This window comes from Lytechinus pictus, chromosome 17 (genome assembly GCF_037042905.1).
Source record: "Lytechinus pictus isolate F3 Inbred chromosome 17, Lp3.0, whole genome shotgun sequence".
In the NCBI taxonomy this organism is placed as follows: Eukaryota; Metazoa; Echinodermata; class Echinoidea; order Temnopleuroida; family Toxopneustidae; genus Lytechinus; species Lytechinus pictus.
In genome coordinates this window covers 139,006-156,667 of record NC_087261.1, presented here as the reverse complement: position 1 = coordinate 156,667, position 17,662 = coordinate 139,006, and the positions used below count along the sequence as shown (strand labels likewise).

Sequence of the window (17,662 nt, the reverse complement as noted above, 5' to 3'; positions counted from 1 at the left end):
ATTACGCTGATGATGATGAGTCGGACAATTCAACTTGCATGCCGATTCGCTACCAACTCATGCAGCTGCTAGCTGCACCGCGGGTCAAATCCACCTTCAAAATCATCAATTTCAAAATCAATTTCGTGATCGAAGTATGCAGTAACAGTGGAGAAAACGTACCCTCGCAACAGGTTTTGCACGCAATGGCGCCTGATGTGGGAGAGCCAATCATGTCTCTCGTACAGACATACATGTCATCAAATTCGAGTCGATTCAGAGACTGATGCGAGGCATATTTTGGAGAGGCATTTTAGCGCTTTTTAATTGGCGATTTCCACCTTATGTATTATTTTCATTATTTTTGAATGACCAAATGATAATCCCCACATCATTACCTTTCCACTGATATATAAAAAGGCCATATTCATAATCAATATATTTCTCCTTTAAATATGTACACATGATCTCCAAGCTGATTCCTCAAATAATTATTCAGATCTCAATAGAACAAGGTATTTCAATGTATATTACAACCTCTTTGACCATTGTCATTGACCTTAATACTCCCAAACTATCAGATTGTCATCAATCTGAAACCCTTGAACCAAGTTTAAATTTGATCTGTCAAACAGTTCTTTGATTATCGCCAGAATAAATAACATGCTTGTTGAAAGTTTGCATGAAACATCAGCAGTAAATAAATGGATGCATTTTATGCTTCTGGCAACCAACAATGGCATGTGATGGAATAACTAGCACATCAATGATGTGGAGCTCATCCGCCATCTCGCAACGAAATTTAACACAATTTTAATTTCAGCCCAGTTGACACTGTAGTGAATTACATTGGTGACATAAATTGAGGATATACATGTAGAATTGAAATTGATGAAGAAATTACATAGAAGCATTTTTTGTGATCTATGAATAACTTTCATATAAATTAAGCATAAATAATTTTCTAGACAAAATTTCTAAACTCTGTGTAAAACCTTGGGTGAACCTCATGTAGCTCTCAGATGGAACAAAAATAAAGAATTGGAATTTCTGTGATTTATGAATACATTTTGCATAAATTGGTATAAATAATTTTCTAATGAAAATTTCAAAATTCTATGCAAAAGTTTGGTGAACCTCATGAAGTTCTACCAGATGGAAGAAAAAAAATCAAAATCGGTTGACAATTAAAGAAGAAGCATTTTATCTGAATTTTTAAAAATACGCATAAATTAGCATATTTTATGAGTTTCAAAATTCTGTGTAGAAGTTTTGAATCCCCCACCTAATGCTATCAAATAAAGCAAACAGAATTGGAATCAGACTTGAAATTCAGTCAACAAATAAAGAGGCATTTTCTGTGATTAATGAATTTTGCATAAATTAGCATAAATAATTTTCTACTCCAAATTTGAACCTCATGAAGCTCTACCAGATGGAAGAAAAAAAATCAAAATCGGTCAACAAATAAAGAAGAAGCATTTTATGTGAATTTTTAAAAATATGCATAAATTAATTTTGCATAAATTAGCATAAAAATTGTTCTAGTCAAAATTTCAAAATTCTGTGTAGAAGTTTGGTGAACCTCATAAAGCTCTACCAGATGGAAGCAAAAAATTCAAAATCGGTCATGAAAAAAGGAGGAAGCATTTTCTGTGATTTTTGAAAAATGCGCATAAATCAGCATATTTAATGAGTTTCAAAATTCTGTGTACAAGTTTTTAATCCCCCACCTAGTGCTATCGTATAAAGCAAACAGAATTGAAATCGGACTTGAAATGGCGAAGAAGAAGCATTTTGAAATTGTGGACGGACGACAGGTGACAGACGCCACTCCATGGCATAAGCTCATCCGGCCCGAAAATCTATGACTCACTCAAGATGTGTCTTGATAGCTGGTGGGGGTGGCCTTTGTAATGCAGATTTCTCTTTGTCTTTCTCCTTTTCTTTCTTATGGTCTAGATGATTCCAGATACAAGCCATTGAGAAGACATGTGTACACATGGATTGGTTAATGTCTGGTACAGGAAGACCCTACAGGAAGGTGATTCACAGAGAATCAAGTTAAATCAAGTTAAAATGGATTGGTTAATGTCTGGGACAGGAAGACCCTACATACAGGAAGGTGATTCACAGAGAATCAAGTTAAATCAAGATCAAGATTGATCCAATCAATGCAAGTATGGAAAGCCAGCAAAATAAACATATAAAATGCATGTTAGTTCAAACATTTTTCTAGATAAGATGTATATTCATAAACTTCTTGATAATTTGATGTGTTCTCCTTTGTTTACAAAGGAAGTTGTGCAAATTTCCTGTAGAAAAAAATTATTACACTGATGGATTTCCATACAGTAGCGACTCATTGGATCAATTGTAACTCTTACGATTGATTGGATCAATTATAACTCTTTGTAAAACAGGGCCCTGAAATCTGTCTCTGTGTCAATTGGCTGAGGCACTAGTGTATGATTGTTACTAAACATGTAGTTACTTGCCATTAAAAAAAAAATTCATATAAAACAATCGATATGTCCTTTCATGAAATGGTCCCTTGGTATGACAGCATGAAAATTAGCTGAGCCCAATAAAGACACAACCAACAGGCATACCCATAGCATGTTAGGTGACAGCAAATTCTAATCACATGAAAGCTGAAGATAAACAGACCTTTTTCTCAGGGTAAAGCAGATCAGCAAGGCTAAGTACAGGTAGGAAATCAGGTAGCGGAGCTTTCTTGATACTACCTGAGATGAACTGAAGAAGAACCCACATCAGACGATCACGTCCTTTTCTAAGGTTACGTCCACTCAGCTGAAACAAAGAGAATAATATTCACGATCAAGCCTTTGCTCTCTACATTATGAAAAATACCCTTGCTGGATTATTTTCAAAGGTGATGGGCAAACTTTAAAACGATGATTGATATATTCCCAAAATCCAATACAAACAGTTAAAAACTGATGAGACAACATTCTGTGCGTATTATGAGTGCACATCATAGGATTTGAGCTTATACAATTAAACAGGAGCTTTCGTTCATGTGGAGTGTCAATAAGATTTAACAAATACAAGCTTGCACTGGTCAAGTAGTCAAATTATTATTGGCAAGTTTTCAAACAGGTAAATGGTGCATAGGAGGTAAGTCATGTACATCTATATTAACATCTATACTAACAATTCTGTAGAACTGATGTTCCAAGGTAATGAAAGAGATTGACCACTGAATAGGAAACGACGGTTGATCTAGACAGTACCATAGTGGCTTTACTATAATTGACTATATCATACTATAGAAACAAAACCCACCTTCTGATGCAGTGACTCCACCATACTAGGAAAACTAACAAACTGGAAGAGAGCAAAGATAATGAGCTGTGTGGAAAGGTGTTGCCAGGGTGCCATTGGCCAGGATGATTGATTGCCATCTTGTTGCTCCGCCTTCTCCATCGCTATGATCAGCAAATTGGCAATCTCTTCCTCAAGAGGTAAACTCTTCTGTTTTTGCTAAATGGAGAAGTGAAATCATTTCGTTTCATTACAATGCATTCATTCTTTGATTTTTTTGGTCTTAAACACATACATGTATGGTATTATATGTTGGGTCCTGAAAATCTGTACAGGTAGAATAAGATAAAAACTTACAAGTATGTGACCAAGATAAGGTGGTCAACAGGCGCGGACCCAGGAAGGGGCCGAGCCGGCCCCGGCCCCCCCTATATTTTGGCAACCTGCAGAAAAAAGTGTACTCTTTAACTTGATAGAAACGATAAAAAACAGAAAGAAAAGTAAGAAAGAGGTATTATACCAATGATGTGTAATTTACAGCCTCGTAACGGCCGGCCCGACCCGAAAGGAAACAAGAAAAAGGTGGGGGAAGAATTGGAAAATAGAATTTATATAAAATATTTTGCTCGCGCTTCGCATTGCCTGTGTAATGAATCTCATTCAAGATGATTAAATGGCACTTAATATGTCCAGTTCTGAAATCAATTTGCACACAATATTTTAGCTCGAGCATCAAGCTTTCATTATTTTGTTTGATTTATACCAATTGTTAATATATATAAAACTTTTCAGCTGGCGCTGCGCGCTCACATTGTTTGATTTGTGAGATACCTATCCTCTTTGGAAATTCTTACCAAAATTTCTCAAAATGCCCCTATATCATGTCAGTAAAAATTTAAGCTCGTGCTTCGCGCTCGCATTTATATGTTTGAGACACATCTTGTTCTTTAATTAAATAAAAACGTGCTTAGACTGTCAAGTTTTCAGGTCGGAATATCAAAAATTTTGAGCTCGCGCTTCGCACACTCATTATTTTAATTGGTGATACTGTATCCATTAATCACTAAAAACAGTCCTAATTGAGTCCCTTTTCACGTTACTATATTAAAATTTCTGCTCGCGCTTCGCACTCGCATATTATATTAAGACCCATGAGATACCTTATCTTGTTTATAACAATAAAAAATAAAACTTCAGTCTTTACTTAGGACTACCCCCTAAAAAACCAACAAAAAATCAGAATATAGCGGCCAATCGAGAAAAATGTTGATGAAAATATTTTTCGGCCCCCCTATTGGCGAAAGCTGGATCCGCCCCTGGTCAAGCATATTGTGAGCTGGAAAAAGCAGACTCAGACATCAATTCACCCTAATGCATGTCAAATATGAAAGTCGAGTTAAAGTACCATTTCAAAAATGCATTCAAATTCCTTACAAGTTGTTTCCAAACAATACGAATTTTGCAAACAATACTGTAAATGGGGTTGAACACCTCGTTGCTTATGTAATGGAAAAAATTAAGGAATATAAGCAAATAAATTACACTGCAGAAGGCTTTATTCGGTACAATTTGGAGCTATGTATACATGTAACCTGTGAGGATTCCAACCCCTTGGTGAATAAAACATCAGAGTAGTATGTTGTCTTACCCCTTTATTGAGTGCTAGAATCGTGCAGATCATATCCCTTGAATAGGGTTGCTTTAATACATAGCGTAACAGATCAGTCTGGGGCTTAACAGTCTCCTAAACAATGAACAAAATTAAACATTTTCTTGTAAACTTGGAATTCCATTTCATAAATCATCTTCTCAGTGATTACTGTAGATGGAAAATTGGAAAAAAAAACATATTTTAGAATTATGACAAAAGTAGAAACCTTCTCTAAAAGAGTTAGATTGTTTTCAGACAATATGAAGTTGGTATTAATGCTTTCATCATCATCAATCATCATCATACCATCATCATCATCATACCATCATCATCATCATACCATCATCATCATCATCATCCTCATCACATCATCATCCTCATCATCAATCATTATCAATCTCATGATAATGATGATTGATGATGATGATAGTAGTACCACTGACATTATACTAAAATACAGTATTTTCTGAGCTGTCTTCAAACGTTTAAATTTTGAGATACAAAGTTTCGAAATCCAACTGATGACATGGCAGAGTTACTCAGATCCCTGAGAGCCAAATCTGGAACCAGTTTCTCAAAGGACTAAAAGGACTGTGGGAACTATGACAACTATGACAACTACCATGTTTACAGGGCTCAGTAGCCAATTACAATCAAGATTTCCAAGATAGTTGTAACAATAACAAAGTTAATCGCTAGAGGGTATTCATTTGTCTCGCAATCTACTATGGTCAACAAGGAAATTCGTGATCACTCTCGCAAAAAGTGTTCACTAGCTTTCTAGGAAATTTGTGATTACTCTCGCAAAAAGTGTTCACTAGCTTACAAGTTCACAAGCTTTCGAGCACCGCTGCAACTCTTTATAAAGTGACGAAAATTATCTGTCAACCTCTGTCAACCGCAAGCCCACTCATACAGACCAATACATACCATATGATTCCCACCACTACAAATCAGTCAAGAAGGGTCTTGTTAAATGCCTGTTCGACAGAGCAGCATGTATTATAACTCACCCACCTGAACTCCCGAAAGAAAGAGCACACATACGTGGCGCCTTATACAGCCAGGGCTACCCACGCCGTTTTATCGAGAACACTTTCAAGAAGAAACATCCGCCAAGGGATCAGAAAGTTTTCAAGACTTGCACAGTCTTGCCATACATAGATGGTCTTTCACCACAACTCAAACGCCGATTAGAAGGTCACTGTATCCGAACGGTTTTCCGCTCGGACACCACCCTACACAAACAGCTTGTACACCCCAAAGACCCCATCCCTGATCACAGACGTGATGGCGTAGTATACAACATTCCTTGCCAGGAATGTGACGGGTCTTTCATCGGTGAAACAGCCCAACCGATAGTTGAACGCATTTCTGAACACAAGCGCGATGTTCGGTTACAGCGAACCGACACATCCGCGGTGGCAGAACATGCTTGGGAGAAGCAACACCACCCAGATTGGGAGGGTGTACATTGCGTTGCCAAAGAGAGACATTGGTATACACGCAGGATTAAGGAGGCTATTAGTATACGTCTTTGTCCTAACAACTTCAACAGAGACAGCGGGATCGACATCCCCGATTTCTGGATGCGAACCATCCGACAGCACAATACCCCCTTACCTGGCAGTGCACGCCGACCCGATCGTTCCCGGCCCCGAGCGAGGGACCGCTCAGCTAGTCAACCCCCACCCACGGGAAACTAGCGAGCCTGCCAATTTTGTCTTATTTGCATATTGCCAACTCGCGGCGTATTTGCATATACCTCAGGCTTATTTGCATATACGGATCACCGGCCGCACCGTACATCGACGCACTGATTGGTGAAACGCCCGACCAATCACTCAACGGATCAGTGCCCACCTATTGTTCCCGCATACGGTCCTGGGGATTGGTATAAATAGACTACGTTATCAGATAATTTTCGTCAATTGATAAAGAGTTGCAGCGGCACTCGAAAGCTTGTGAACTTGTAAGCTAGTGAACACTTTTTGCGAGAGTGATCACGAATTTCCTAGAAAGCTAGTGAACACTTTTTGTGAGAGTGATCACAAATTTTCTTGTTGACCATAGTAGATTGCGAGACAAATGAATACCCTCTAGCGATTATTTCAGTCCGCAATAATGAACCTATTTAGTAATAACAAATTTACTTTATGAAATGGACCAATGAAGAAATAACTGAGAGAGCATTGAAAATGTAACTATTGGTATAATGTTAACAACTATGAAAAGATACATTCTGAGCAAACAACAAAGAAAAAATAACTGAACCATGAAGTCACACCTTTATCAAATGATACAAGTAAAAAGGAATTTACAATAGAGAAAAATGAAGAAAAAGACAGAGAGATAGAGGGGAAATGGAGAATAAGATAAACAAATTTTATACAATTTTATACATAATATACAAGTGATAACATAAGTGATAAGCTGTTACATAGTGTAAATCAAATCATAAAAAACACAATATAACATGATGCACAGCATTTGTATAGCGCCATATATCTGTCAAAGACATTCAAAGGTGCATTGGAGGAGCCAGCCAATCTGGGTCGCCTAGAAGGACGAACATATACATTTACATATACCCTTATAGGAGAAAAGAAATATAAGAAGTAGTAATTTCTCATTTTTGAATAATCACACATTATCCTGGGTTATAAACAATCACTGACCGGTTCAAATGGAAGGAGCCCTCTAGTGGGGAAAGCAAGCGTAACTGGATCCAATCTCCAAGAATTACTGGTATTGTTGAAATGACCAATTACAGGTAGTAAAAGACTCCGCCCTAAAAAAAAAATCAATAATGAAAATGACAATAAAACAAGAGCCTGATTTGAGCTTGAAAATAAAAAATACAAAATGCATAGATTTATTGACTGCTGCTGTTTCATGCAATTTTTTAACAACCTGAATAAGGGTTTGGTTATAGGTCTGTTTTTTTTTAAATTTTTATATTGGCTGAAATAAAGCCCCCAAACTACTATATCAAGCATAATTAATTATCAAGAAAACACATTTCATGTTTTCTCTCACACATTTAGGTTGAATACTCTTTACAGTGATATAGCAATTGAATAATAAAGAATAGATGAGAAAGAAGAATTAGATACATACCTGTAACTGTGATAAGATTAGCAACAGGTTTGAAGGAATCCACATAGTTTGCAAGTTCCTCGCCAATGGCCTGTTAGAGACAGAGCAAAACAGGAAAAACAATTATGTCTGATCATAGACAGGGTACTGCTAGCATTGAAATCATTTGATAACTCAACAGTCAATTTATCTTAAGAAGCAAATGAATACATATTCTCTCTTCCATGGTAACAACATCATAATTTTTATCACTTGTGACGTCGTAGTCTAGTGGTTATGACTTTCGTCTTCCAATCTGAAGGACATGGGTTCGATTCCAAGCCAAGGCGCGTTTTTCTTCAGCAAAAAATTTACCCACATTTTGCTGCACTCAACCCAGGTTAGATAAATGGGTACCAGCAGGAAGTAATTCCTCAAAAAGCTGTGAACACCAGAATCAGTAGACTAGCTTAGCCGGGGTATTATAGGAGTGCCTTGAGCACCTAACGAGGTGGATACATGCCCTACACAAATCCATTATCATCCTATCTTATCTTATCATTTGCACAGCTATGATTGATTTGAGGGCTAAACTCAACTTGTAATTGATTGTATTAAGATTGATGATACATCCCCTAAAATTGCAAACATAATAAACAAAGATTTTACCCAATGTATGGCTGGTCCATTCTCAGGAAACAATTTAAGCATCTCAGTCACAGCAAAGTAAGCCGGTAGCAGACAGTTATTACGGTCTATTATATGGAGTACAACCTAATGATTAAAAGCGATGTAAAAAAGAAACAGATAAGTTATATGCAAGGCTCCACATTAGCGGTGGCCCGGTGGCCCGGGGCCACCAGAAATTAACCTCGGGCAACCATTATTGAAAAAATATTAAGTTTTGGTGGCCCGAATCGGGCAACCAATAATTTTCAGAATAGCGCAATTTTTCTCCCCATTTTGCACGCATTTATCAACTTTCTACAGTTCAAATTGCAAGCCAGTTCGTCATGCGCCCTTTTTGTTGATCTACACACAAACACACACACAAAGTTGGCCTACCGCTATAGCATTAAGTAGCTTTTATCCAGCTGGCCGTGCCGGCGGGCTGGCGTGAGCTTTGCATGCTTCAAGCAGCTGTGCGTTAGCAGCCTATTCAGACTCAGGGAGCTGCAATACGAAATGTTGCTGCTAAGAAATCTTCCACAGAACTGTGAAAATCCAAGTCAAAGTCACATTTTACACCAATGAAATACCCTTCTACAGACCTTTTTGCTAAAATCTGGTGTATCCCGATTATTTGCAAGCATTAAAAAGAGGAATCATGACCTCTCTTTTGACTCAAAAAGACCGATTTCCAAATGAAAATAATACACATAAAAACACATAGGTGAGTACATCACAGTCCCACGTGTGCATTTGTATGTATGTTGTTACTTGGTTTCTTTCGAAGCTGTGTTTTTTTCCGGTCTTTTCTAGCCAAAAATAAACAGACAGTTACTTTCTTTCTTGTTTCTAAATGACTTAACTTAAACAACTCTTGAGAAAGTAAATACTTTGGGAAGGCATTTCATTAATATGAAATGTGATTTTTTCCAACATTTGGCAAATATAGGGAAGGAATTTTCTCACACTTTTTTTTTGCCGTTTTATTATTTTCTTTCATTTTTTTTGACAGTGGTTAAACCATTTATTCTTTTTTAATGTTTTTCTTTATATTTTTCGGGCCACCAAACTTTAATATCGGGCCACCAAAAAAAAATTATTTGAAGGTTTTGGTGGCCCGAACGGGCCACCACCAAAAAAAGTTAATGTGGAGCCTTGTTATATGGCTAATCATTGAATAGCACAAAATAATGTACAGCTTTGAGTACATTAGGTCAAATTAGCACAAATAATTTTAGTAACTGTAACCGTCTGGAGCTACAATGGCCAATTCTGAAGTTATATTATACAAATAGCAAATAGGCATGAGTGCGATGGCGTGAGATTTCGCATGAGGTGAAAGAAAGATGATCTATTTATAGAGCGTCTCTTTCTTTCACCAAATCCAAAATCTCGCACCATTGCATGAATATGAATATTCGCTATTTGTGTTGTACAACGCCTCGGAATCTAGCGAAAATATGAAAAAAACAAAGAGTTTTCCCCTGCAGTAATCTATGAAAAGGGAACAAAAATATTGAAAACAAAAAGCAAAATCCCACAAACAAGTGCACATGACCTTGGGCAGCATTGCGCATCTAGCAGCAGGCTATACGAGATTGCACCTTCAGTTTTACTGAGCGCAAAGAATTAAATCGTATTGTGACGTCAGCTCCTACAGCCGTGCAACGGTACACTTTGGATGGTATGTTGTGTGTGCAACGGTACGAATGTTTGCAATTCAGTATCCCATTTGCTAGCGTACAACAAGCTAAGTAGGCGTTGTACAATGTATGCTATTCTAATATACAGTGGTATCAATGGGGTGCAAAATTTACTCCTATTTTATAAGACAATGTAAGACTTGGACAAAAACTAGATGCTCTGTATCTACATCCTTAATGGCAGCAAGGTCATAGATTGTACTTTATAATTTAATGAACTTGTTCATAAATTCACACGACAATTGCTATACAAATACATAAGAATTATCAAAGGATGTTGCAAATGACTCCATACATTACCTTGGTGACTGCATCCAATTGTCTGCCTGTTGATACATTAACACTCTTAGGAATGTCCTTAATGATCTCTAGGATGAGACGTAGAACATCACGACATCCCTGAAAGAAAAGATTTGATTGGTAGATTTACAAGATGAACATGACTACATCCCTGAAAGAAAAGATTTAATTGGTAGATTTACAAGATGAACATGACTACATCCCTGAAAGAAAAGATTTGATTGGTAGATTTACAAGATGAACATCACGACATCCCTGAAAGAAAAGATTTGATTGATTATAAGATGAACATCACGACATCCCTGAAAGAAAAGATTTGATTGATTATAAGATGAACATCACGACATCCCTGAAAGAAAAGATTTGATTGGTCCATTATAAGATGAACACCACAATATCCCTGAAAGAAAAGATTTGATTGATTATAAGATGAACATCACGACATCCCTGAAAGAAAAGATTTGATTGATTATAAGATGAACATCACGATATCCCTGAAAGAAAAGATTTGATTGATTATAAGATGAACATCACGACATCCCTGAAAGAAAAGATTTGATTGATTATAAGATGAACATCACGACATCCCTGAAAGAAAAAATTTGATTGGTCCATTATAAGATGAACACCACAATATCCCTGAAAGAAAAGATTTGATTGATTATAAGATGAACATCACGACATCCCTGAAAGAAAAGATTTGATTGATTATAAGATGAACATCACGATATCCCTGAAAGAAAAGATTTGATTGATTATAAGATGAACATCACGACATCCCTGAAAGAAAAGATTTGATTGGTCCATTATAAGATGAACACCACAATATCCCTGAAAGAAAAGATTTGATTGATTATAAGATGAACATCACGATATCCCTGAAAGAAAAGATTTGATTGATTCAAGATGAACATCACAATATCCCTGACAGAAAAGATTTGATTGATTATAAGATGAACATCACGACATCCCTGAAAGAAAAGATTTGATTGATTATAAGATGAACATCACGATATCCCTGACAGAAAAGATTTGGTTGATTCAAGATGAACATCACAATATCCCTGACAGAAAAGATTTGATTAATTTATTTAAGATGATAATATCTAAACCTTTTACAAGCAGTTGGGTTACACTTAGGAATGACACCACAGAGGGGTAAGGCAACACTGCTCACCCCCCCCCCCCTCCTCCATGAATTTTTAAATACTGGTAGTGAAAAAAAAAGAAAAAGAGGGAAAAGGGAAAGAAAGGAGGAATAAGAGCTTAATCAGTTTAATCATGAGAGATTTGGGTCGTATAACTGATCTATCTTGGAGCTGTAGTTCTCAGTTAAAAAAAAGGTGGTATGGAAAATCTGAATCAATCTTGTATAAAGATTTGCTTTTAATTTAACAAATATATAGAGAAGAGCACAATAATAAATCATAATGCACTAAACTTGTCTGTTACCAAGTAAGGTTACAGTATCAATCATTATGCAAATTATTCAAAAGAGGGCTAAAATACACTGTAAAATTTACAATATTCAAAGAGTTCTCACTGAGTTTATCAAACATATTTTACATTCAGTTAAATAGTCAATTGATTTTATGAAATTTTGTATGAAAACTTTAAAAAAGATGCACAATTGTGCTGCGTTATGCTGGAATTACCAACATTAAAAAATACCATATCATTATCCACAAAAAACTTATTGATCATAGTTCACTATCTAATGATAATCAAACATTCTAACATGCAATATCATGAAGCACATCTTCCATTGCTGATTTGCGGGGGGGACTGATGCTGTCCCCTTCTCTGTTCGAGCCTTGTCTGAACAGAGTTACATTTGGTTTAAAAAAGGGATTGATTTTTTTTAATGCTGTTTTAATTGATTGTACATGTATTGTTTCTTTTTATCTGGATGAACGTACCATATTCTATGAGTGCCTCGGATTTAAAGGAGCAGGGACTCAGTTTTATCATTATGAGGGGAGCAATAAAAAGCTCTCCTAAAACTTTTAAGGGGAGCACTACAAAAAGCTCTTCTTTGACATACTAGGGGAGCTCTCTTGTCTGATTTCAAAATGGATGGAGGAATGTACACTAAATAAAGTTACAACCCACAACCAAAGGAGACAAACAATCAGATATAGATCTGACCTATGCAATACTTATCTCATTGAACTTTTTAATGTCATTCTTGCAAGTGTGTTTAATCGCTTACAATATAATTGTGCGTTATTTACAAAACAAAGACAGCGAATGAAGTTTTCAAGGATGACTGGAAGTTTGATCATTGACTGACACTCTTGTCAAGCAATTGCTGAGGCGAGTGATAAATCGCTCTACCAAAAATGGATTAAGGAGAGCGGTAGCGAGTGATCACTCTCACTCCCCTTAAAACTGAGTCCCTGAAGGAGTCTCTTGAAATTAATAAATAAATGAATATCTACTTCAAGGTGACAAGCCAATTTTATCTCTTACCTTGTAATCTGTGTTGTTGATAATCTTCTGTATGATGTGAAATGACTGGCACCACATGTAAGAAGATTTGTAGTCCAGAGCTTTTGAAGTAAGCAATGCTTCACACACTAGCCTATAGTCAAACACATTGAAGAAAAGTATTAATTGCTCATCTTTTCCCTGTTTGAAAAATATGGCCCATATACTGAGTCATATACTAACCCTAAGCCCTGGTCTAACTCTAGGCTTTAATTATGGAAAACCAAAAATGCCACATTTTTGTAATATTGCATATCTCTAATGTTTACTGTGCTCTTTAATCATGTTTTTTTATGATGAAGAAAACTGTTTTAAGTACTTATAAGCAGATATTTTTTAGTTATTTGAGAGTCAAATGTGCAGATAAAATGATCATGTACTGTTAGAGATTGTGCGACAGGAGGATTGTTGTGAGCCGTTTAACACAATAGCGGTTGATTGTATGACTAATTTTATCATTAATTATTGATTATATTAATCATTAGGAGCAAACAGTCATACAAATCAACTATACAATAGATAGCTCAGCTTTTTGTTGTAATAATAATGATGGTGATGATGATGATGATGATGATGATAATAATAATAATAATGAATATAATAATAAGGATGATGATGATAACAATAATAATAATGATGATGATGATAACAATAATAATAATAATAACGATGATGATGATAATAATAATGATAATAATAACATGCTGCAAAAGATACTATGAATCCAGTGATCAGGTAAGGATTATCATAAAGTATTATCCTCCACTACCTAGGCAGTATTCCAACCCAGGTGCCACTGATGCAATGGCTTTCAAAACCTATCAATTACTTATTTAGCACCTGCTCGGAGAGTGACAATGTGTGGATTGACGCCTCACAAAAGGACGCAAGGCCGTGATGGGATTCAAACACACGACACTCGTATTACGAAGGTTTTTTTAATTTATTTACCACTCGTGGGATGGAACACCCTATCAGCAAATGCTTTTTTTTGTAGTTGAGAGTCAGAACTGCTACACCAAAAAATATTTCCCCTAAGCTTTATTGCATTTGCAAGATTCTATGATCTGGAACGATTCCTTAATTAACAAGACATGACAGGAAAGCTCATTTATTAAATCTATAAAGCATTTATTCCCAAAGAAAGACCAAATCTATCATGTTATTTCTTATAATATATCAATTGGAATCAGTATTGTGACTGTAGCCTACTTACTTTGCTGGAATGATCCCTTTATCAACAGCTGTAGCAAGGATATCACAAAGGATTCTGATTCTTTGATGGGATGTCAGAGTGTGAATGTGATTCACATATTGCTTCAGCATGCGTTCTTGAGACTCCTACAGGTAAAAAAAATCTTTTTAATAAAATACAAATACCATGGACCATGTTTATCAACTAAATCAATGTCCATGCTCAAAAAAAGACTTGTTCTTATGAAGAAAAAAAATCCTCGTGATGGGCCTATTAGCTGATAACTGCACTCCTTCAGTTAATTTTATTACTGTAAAAGTCACATATTTTCATATCGTACCCATTTCTATTATATCACTAGACTTTATTATCTTGCCATACATATGGTACATAATTTCATTATATTTACTGAGGCATATTATTGACTTTTTAAATTCAAGATTTATTTTCCATGCAGCATTGGACATACATGTACTGTATATTCATGGAAAGAAATCAGAATATTGGTGATGTTGGACTTGTAAAAATAAAGAAAATAAAACAAATAAAAATTTCTGCTCATCGTATAATTCTCAAGTCTTGTACATTGTACATGGTTCTTGTTATTCATATTTACATGCAATGCTGCACCCTTGCGCACACACACACACAAGTCATAATGGCAAAAATTCATTTTCTAATATTGACTTCCAATTGACCTTTGATCTTGGCCTAGTGAGCTGAAATTACTTCATCTTTTTTATGACCATTTAAATACGGACTTAATGGTTTTAACTTATTTCAAAAATCAGAAATCAATGAATTTGGGGTAATAATCATTGATCTTGTCCAAGTAATGAAATTCATCCAATTGCCTATTTTTATTTAAGTTTTATTAGATAGGAACAAATAGTGACAATTTTTCTACATAAAGTATGATTTTCTAATCATATTGCACAATGTGGAAAACCCATTCTGTTGACACGTCTGTGCTTATATTGTTATTTTTTTATGCGTTTTTAAAGTACATCCTAGTTATTATATTTCGTGAGTGACAGAAATAAATGACTTTGTTAGATTTTACAGGCACAGATCTGTAATACTCACAGCAGGAACTGTTGACCAAAAACGCATGAAATTTTCAAAGCAAACAATTATCTTGTTTTTCTCAGAGTCCTGTGTGCAAACAAACCTGTAAACAGGAAACAAAAGTGAAGTTTGTCAAATAATCCACAAAAAAACCCTACAGTACAAATATTTAACATGATATGAATAAAAGCCCAAATGGACACTTACATGTACTTTGTGCTTGGGGTAAACAAGGTAATGGTACAGCCTAACAAAATTTTATTTCTTTTATAAACTCATGTATGTTATCTTTGTAAAGTCACATGGATTGGAAAGGAAGACCTTCGGGTTATAGTTATTTAGCTAATCTTTTCCTTTCCCGGCATCCATGTGACTCTCCTTATCCTATTGCTTGTATATGTTGTTTATGTGTTTGATTATGCCGAATAAATAATAATAATAATTATTCTTTAAAAGTAAACAATCAATCATGTCTAACTTAAAATCCCTGACTTGAATTAAAAACAATATATATATCCAGCTGTTCAATGTTGGAAGAAATTGGCTAAAGTGCAACTGTTCAGACTACTGCCTTGAAATGTTATATATCAACTCACCCTGCAAACGCTTCCTCAATCGCAGTTGTTCTCTGCAGAGAAAATAAAAGAAAGGTATAACATAATAAATATCTGAGCAATGAAGAAAAAGAGTATGAAACTGTATAGATTTTCCAACTTTAATATTCTACAATAATATTACCCCCACCAATACAAAAATCTACAAGTACAAGGGTGAATGATATATACAGTAATGCCCATTTCTATCTAAATTCAAGGAATGTTCCTATCAAACATTATTCAGAGAGGATCACTTTTCAAGTTATAAACTACATGTACATATGGAATTTGACCCACAGGAAGGTATGTGAAATACATGTATGACATAGAAAAAATTATACTCGTAATGCCTTCGCCCAGCAGTAAAAAAAAAATTGCCAGTCCAAACTTGGACGAATAAATCCTTGTATAATTTCTAAAAGCCTGCATCATTCAGCTTGTTTCATCATTTTGCAAAGTTTCTCTTACCAACACATCTGCAAGCATCTCTTGGAGTTGCTGGTCTATCCCAACAGTAACTGCCATAGCTGATTGTTTCTTTTCCTTTTACTAGGATTCCCAATTCATTATTCACATCAGGAAAGCAAGGCTGCAGTGCTGCATTTTACTGATGAGAGATCCTGCAAGGTATAATAAAAACAAGACTAGAAATTTGACGTGTCCAAAGGACACAGATGCCCCCGCTTAATGCGATCAGAAATTCTTTCCATATGATTGAACTTAATATTGTGCAGAAACCAATATGCATGTATATAATGAACAAATTCAGACCTTTGAACCAACTCGCATATATAATGAGCTGTGACCTTTGACCTGTGGACTCCGAATTTGAACTTAACCTGTATTTTGGTTTCATCTACCTACACATCCAAATTTTTTAAAATCTGTTGAATATTTCATTAGTTGTCACATGTGCGGAAACAAACTCGCATATTTAATGAGCTGTGACCTTTTACCTGCAGACTCCAAATTCGAGCTTTAATTTGGTATCATCTACCTACACACCAAAAATATTTAGAATCTATTCAATATTTTTTAGTTATTGCGCGAGTACCAACTCGCATATTTAATGAGCTATGACCTTTGATGTGCGGACTCCGAATTCGAACTTAGCCTGTATTTTGGTGTCATCTACCTACACACCAAAATTTTTTAAAATCCATTAAATATTTTTCGAGTTATATCGAGACAGGGACAACGCTTACTGCCCCCTCCAGATTTCGTCTGCGGGGGCATAAAAAGAAATTTAAGCCTATACAATTAGCCTATACAACTAGTCATTGCATACTAGCAAAAAATACTTTCACTGCCAGAGTTGTAAATGACTGGAACTCCTTGCCGGCAGAGATAGTTACTGCATCAACGTTGAACAGATTCAAGTCACAGTTAGACAAGTTTTGGTCTGCAGTGCAATATACTCACCCTTGGGAATAGTAACTCTGGCACAGCACACAGGCACACATTCTTTTAATAGTTAGATTGAGATAGCAAGTGATAGACCTGGAAACTCGACTGCATAAGTAATTGCATTTTTTCAGTAGATCCGGTAATAAAGGTAATAAAATAAAACAAATGCATTTTTCAATTTGATTCTCATGAAAATGGACATATATTGAATATAAGAAATCAAAACATAAAGAATAGA

General features: G+C 35.6%; 1 protein-coding gene across 2 annotated transcripts in view; it reads right to left on the bottom strand.

Moving 5' to 3' along the window:
- LOC129281047 (mediator of RNA polymerase II transcription subunit 23-like) overlaps nucleotides 1-17,662 on the bottom strand; it is a 55,931-nt gene that overhangs the window by 25,015 nt on the left and 13,254 nt on the right. For both annotated transcript variants that reach the window (XM_064112260.1, XM_064112261.1), the window contains exons 3-15: nucleotides 16,486-16,637; nucleotides 16,018-16,049; nucleotides 15,440-15,524; nucleotides 14,375-14,499; nucleotides 13,141-13,252; nucleotides 10,669-10,767; nucleotides 8,666-8,770; nucleotides 8,039-8,108; nucleotides 7,597-7,709; nucleotides 4,916-5,011; nucleotides 3,289-3,486; nucleotides 2,650-2,793; nucleotides 1,856-2,013 (exon numbers count right to left, since the gene is read on the bottom strand). In XM_064112260.1, coding sequence (XP_063968330.1) covers nucleotides 1,856-2,013; nucleotides 2,650-2,793; nucleotides 3,289-3,486; nucleotides 4,916-5,011; nucleotides 7,597-7,709; nucleotides 8,039-8,108; nucleotides 8,666-8,770; nucleotides 10,669-10,767; nucleotides 13,141-13,252; nucleotides 14,375-14,499; nucleotides 15,440-15,524; nucleotides 16,018-16,049; nucleotides 16,486-16,542 — 1,394 coding nt within the window. In that variant the 5' untranslated portion in view covers nucleotides 16,543-16,637. The remainder of the gene's footprint in view (nucleotides 1-1,855; nucleotides 2,014-2,649; nucleotides 2,794-3,288; nucleotides 3,487-4,915; nucleotides 5,012-7,596; nucleotides 7,710-8,038; nucleotides 8,109-8,665; nucleotides 8,771-10,668; nucleotides 10,768-13,140; nucleotides 13,253-14,374; nucleotides 14,500-15,439; nucleotides 15,525-16,017; nucleotides 16,050-16,485; nucleotides 16,638-17,662) is intronic.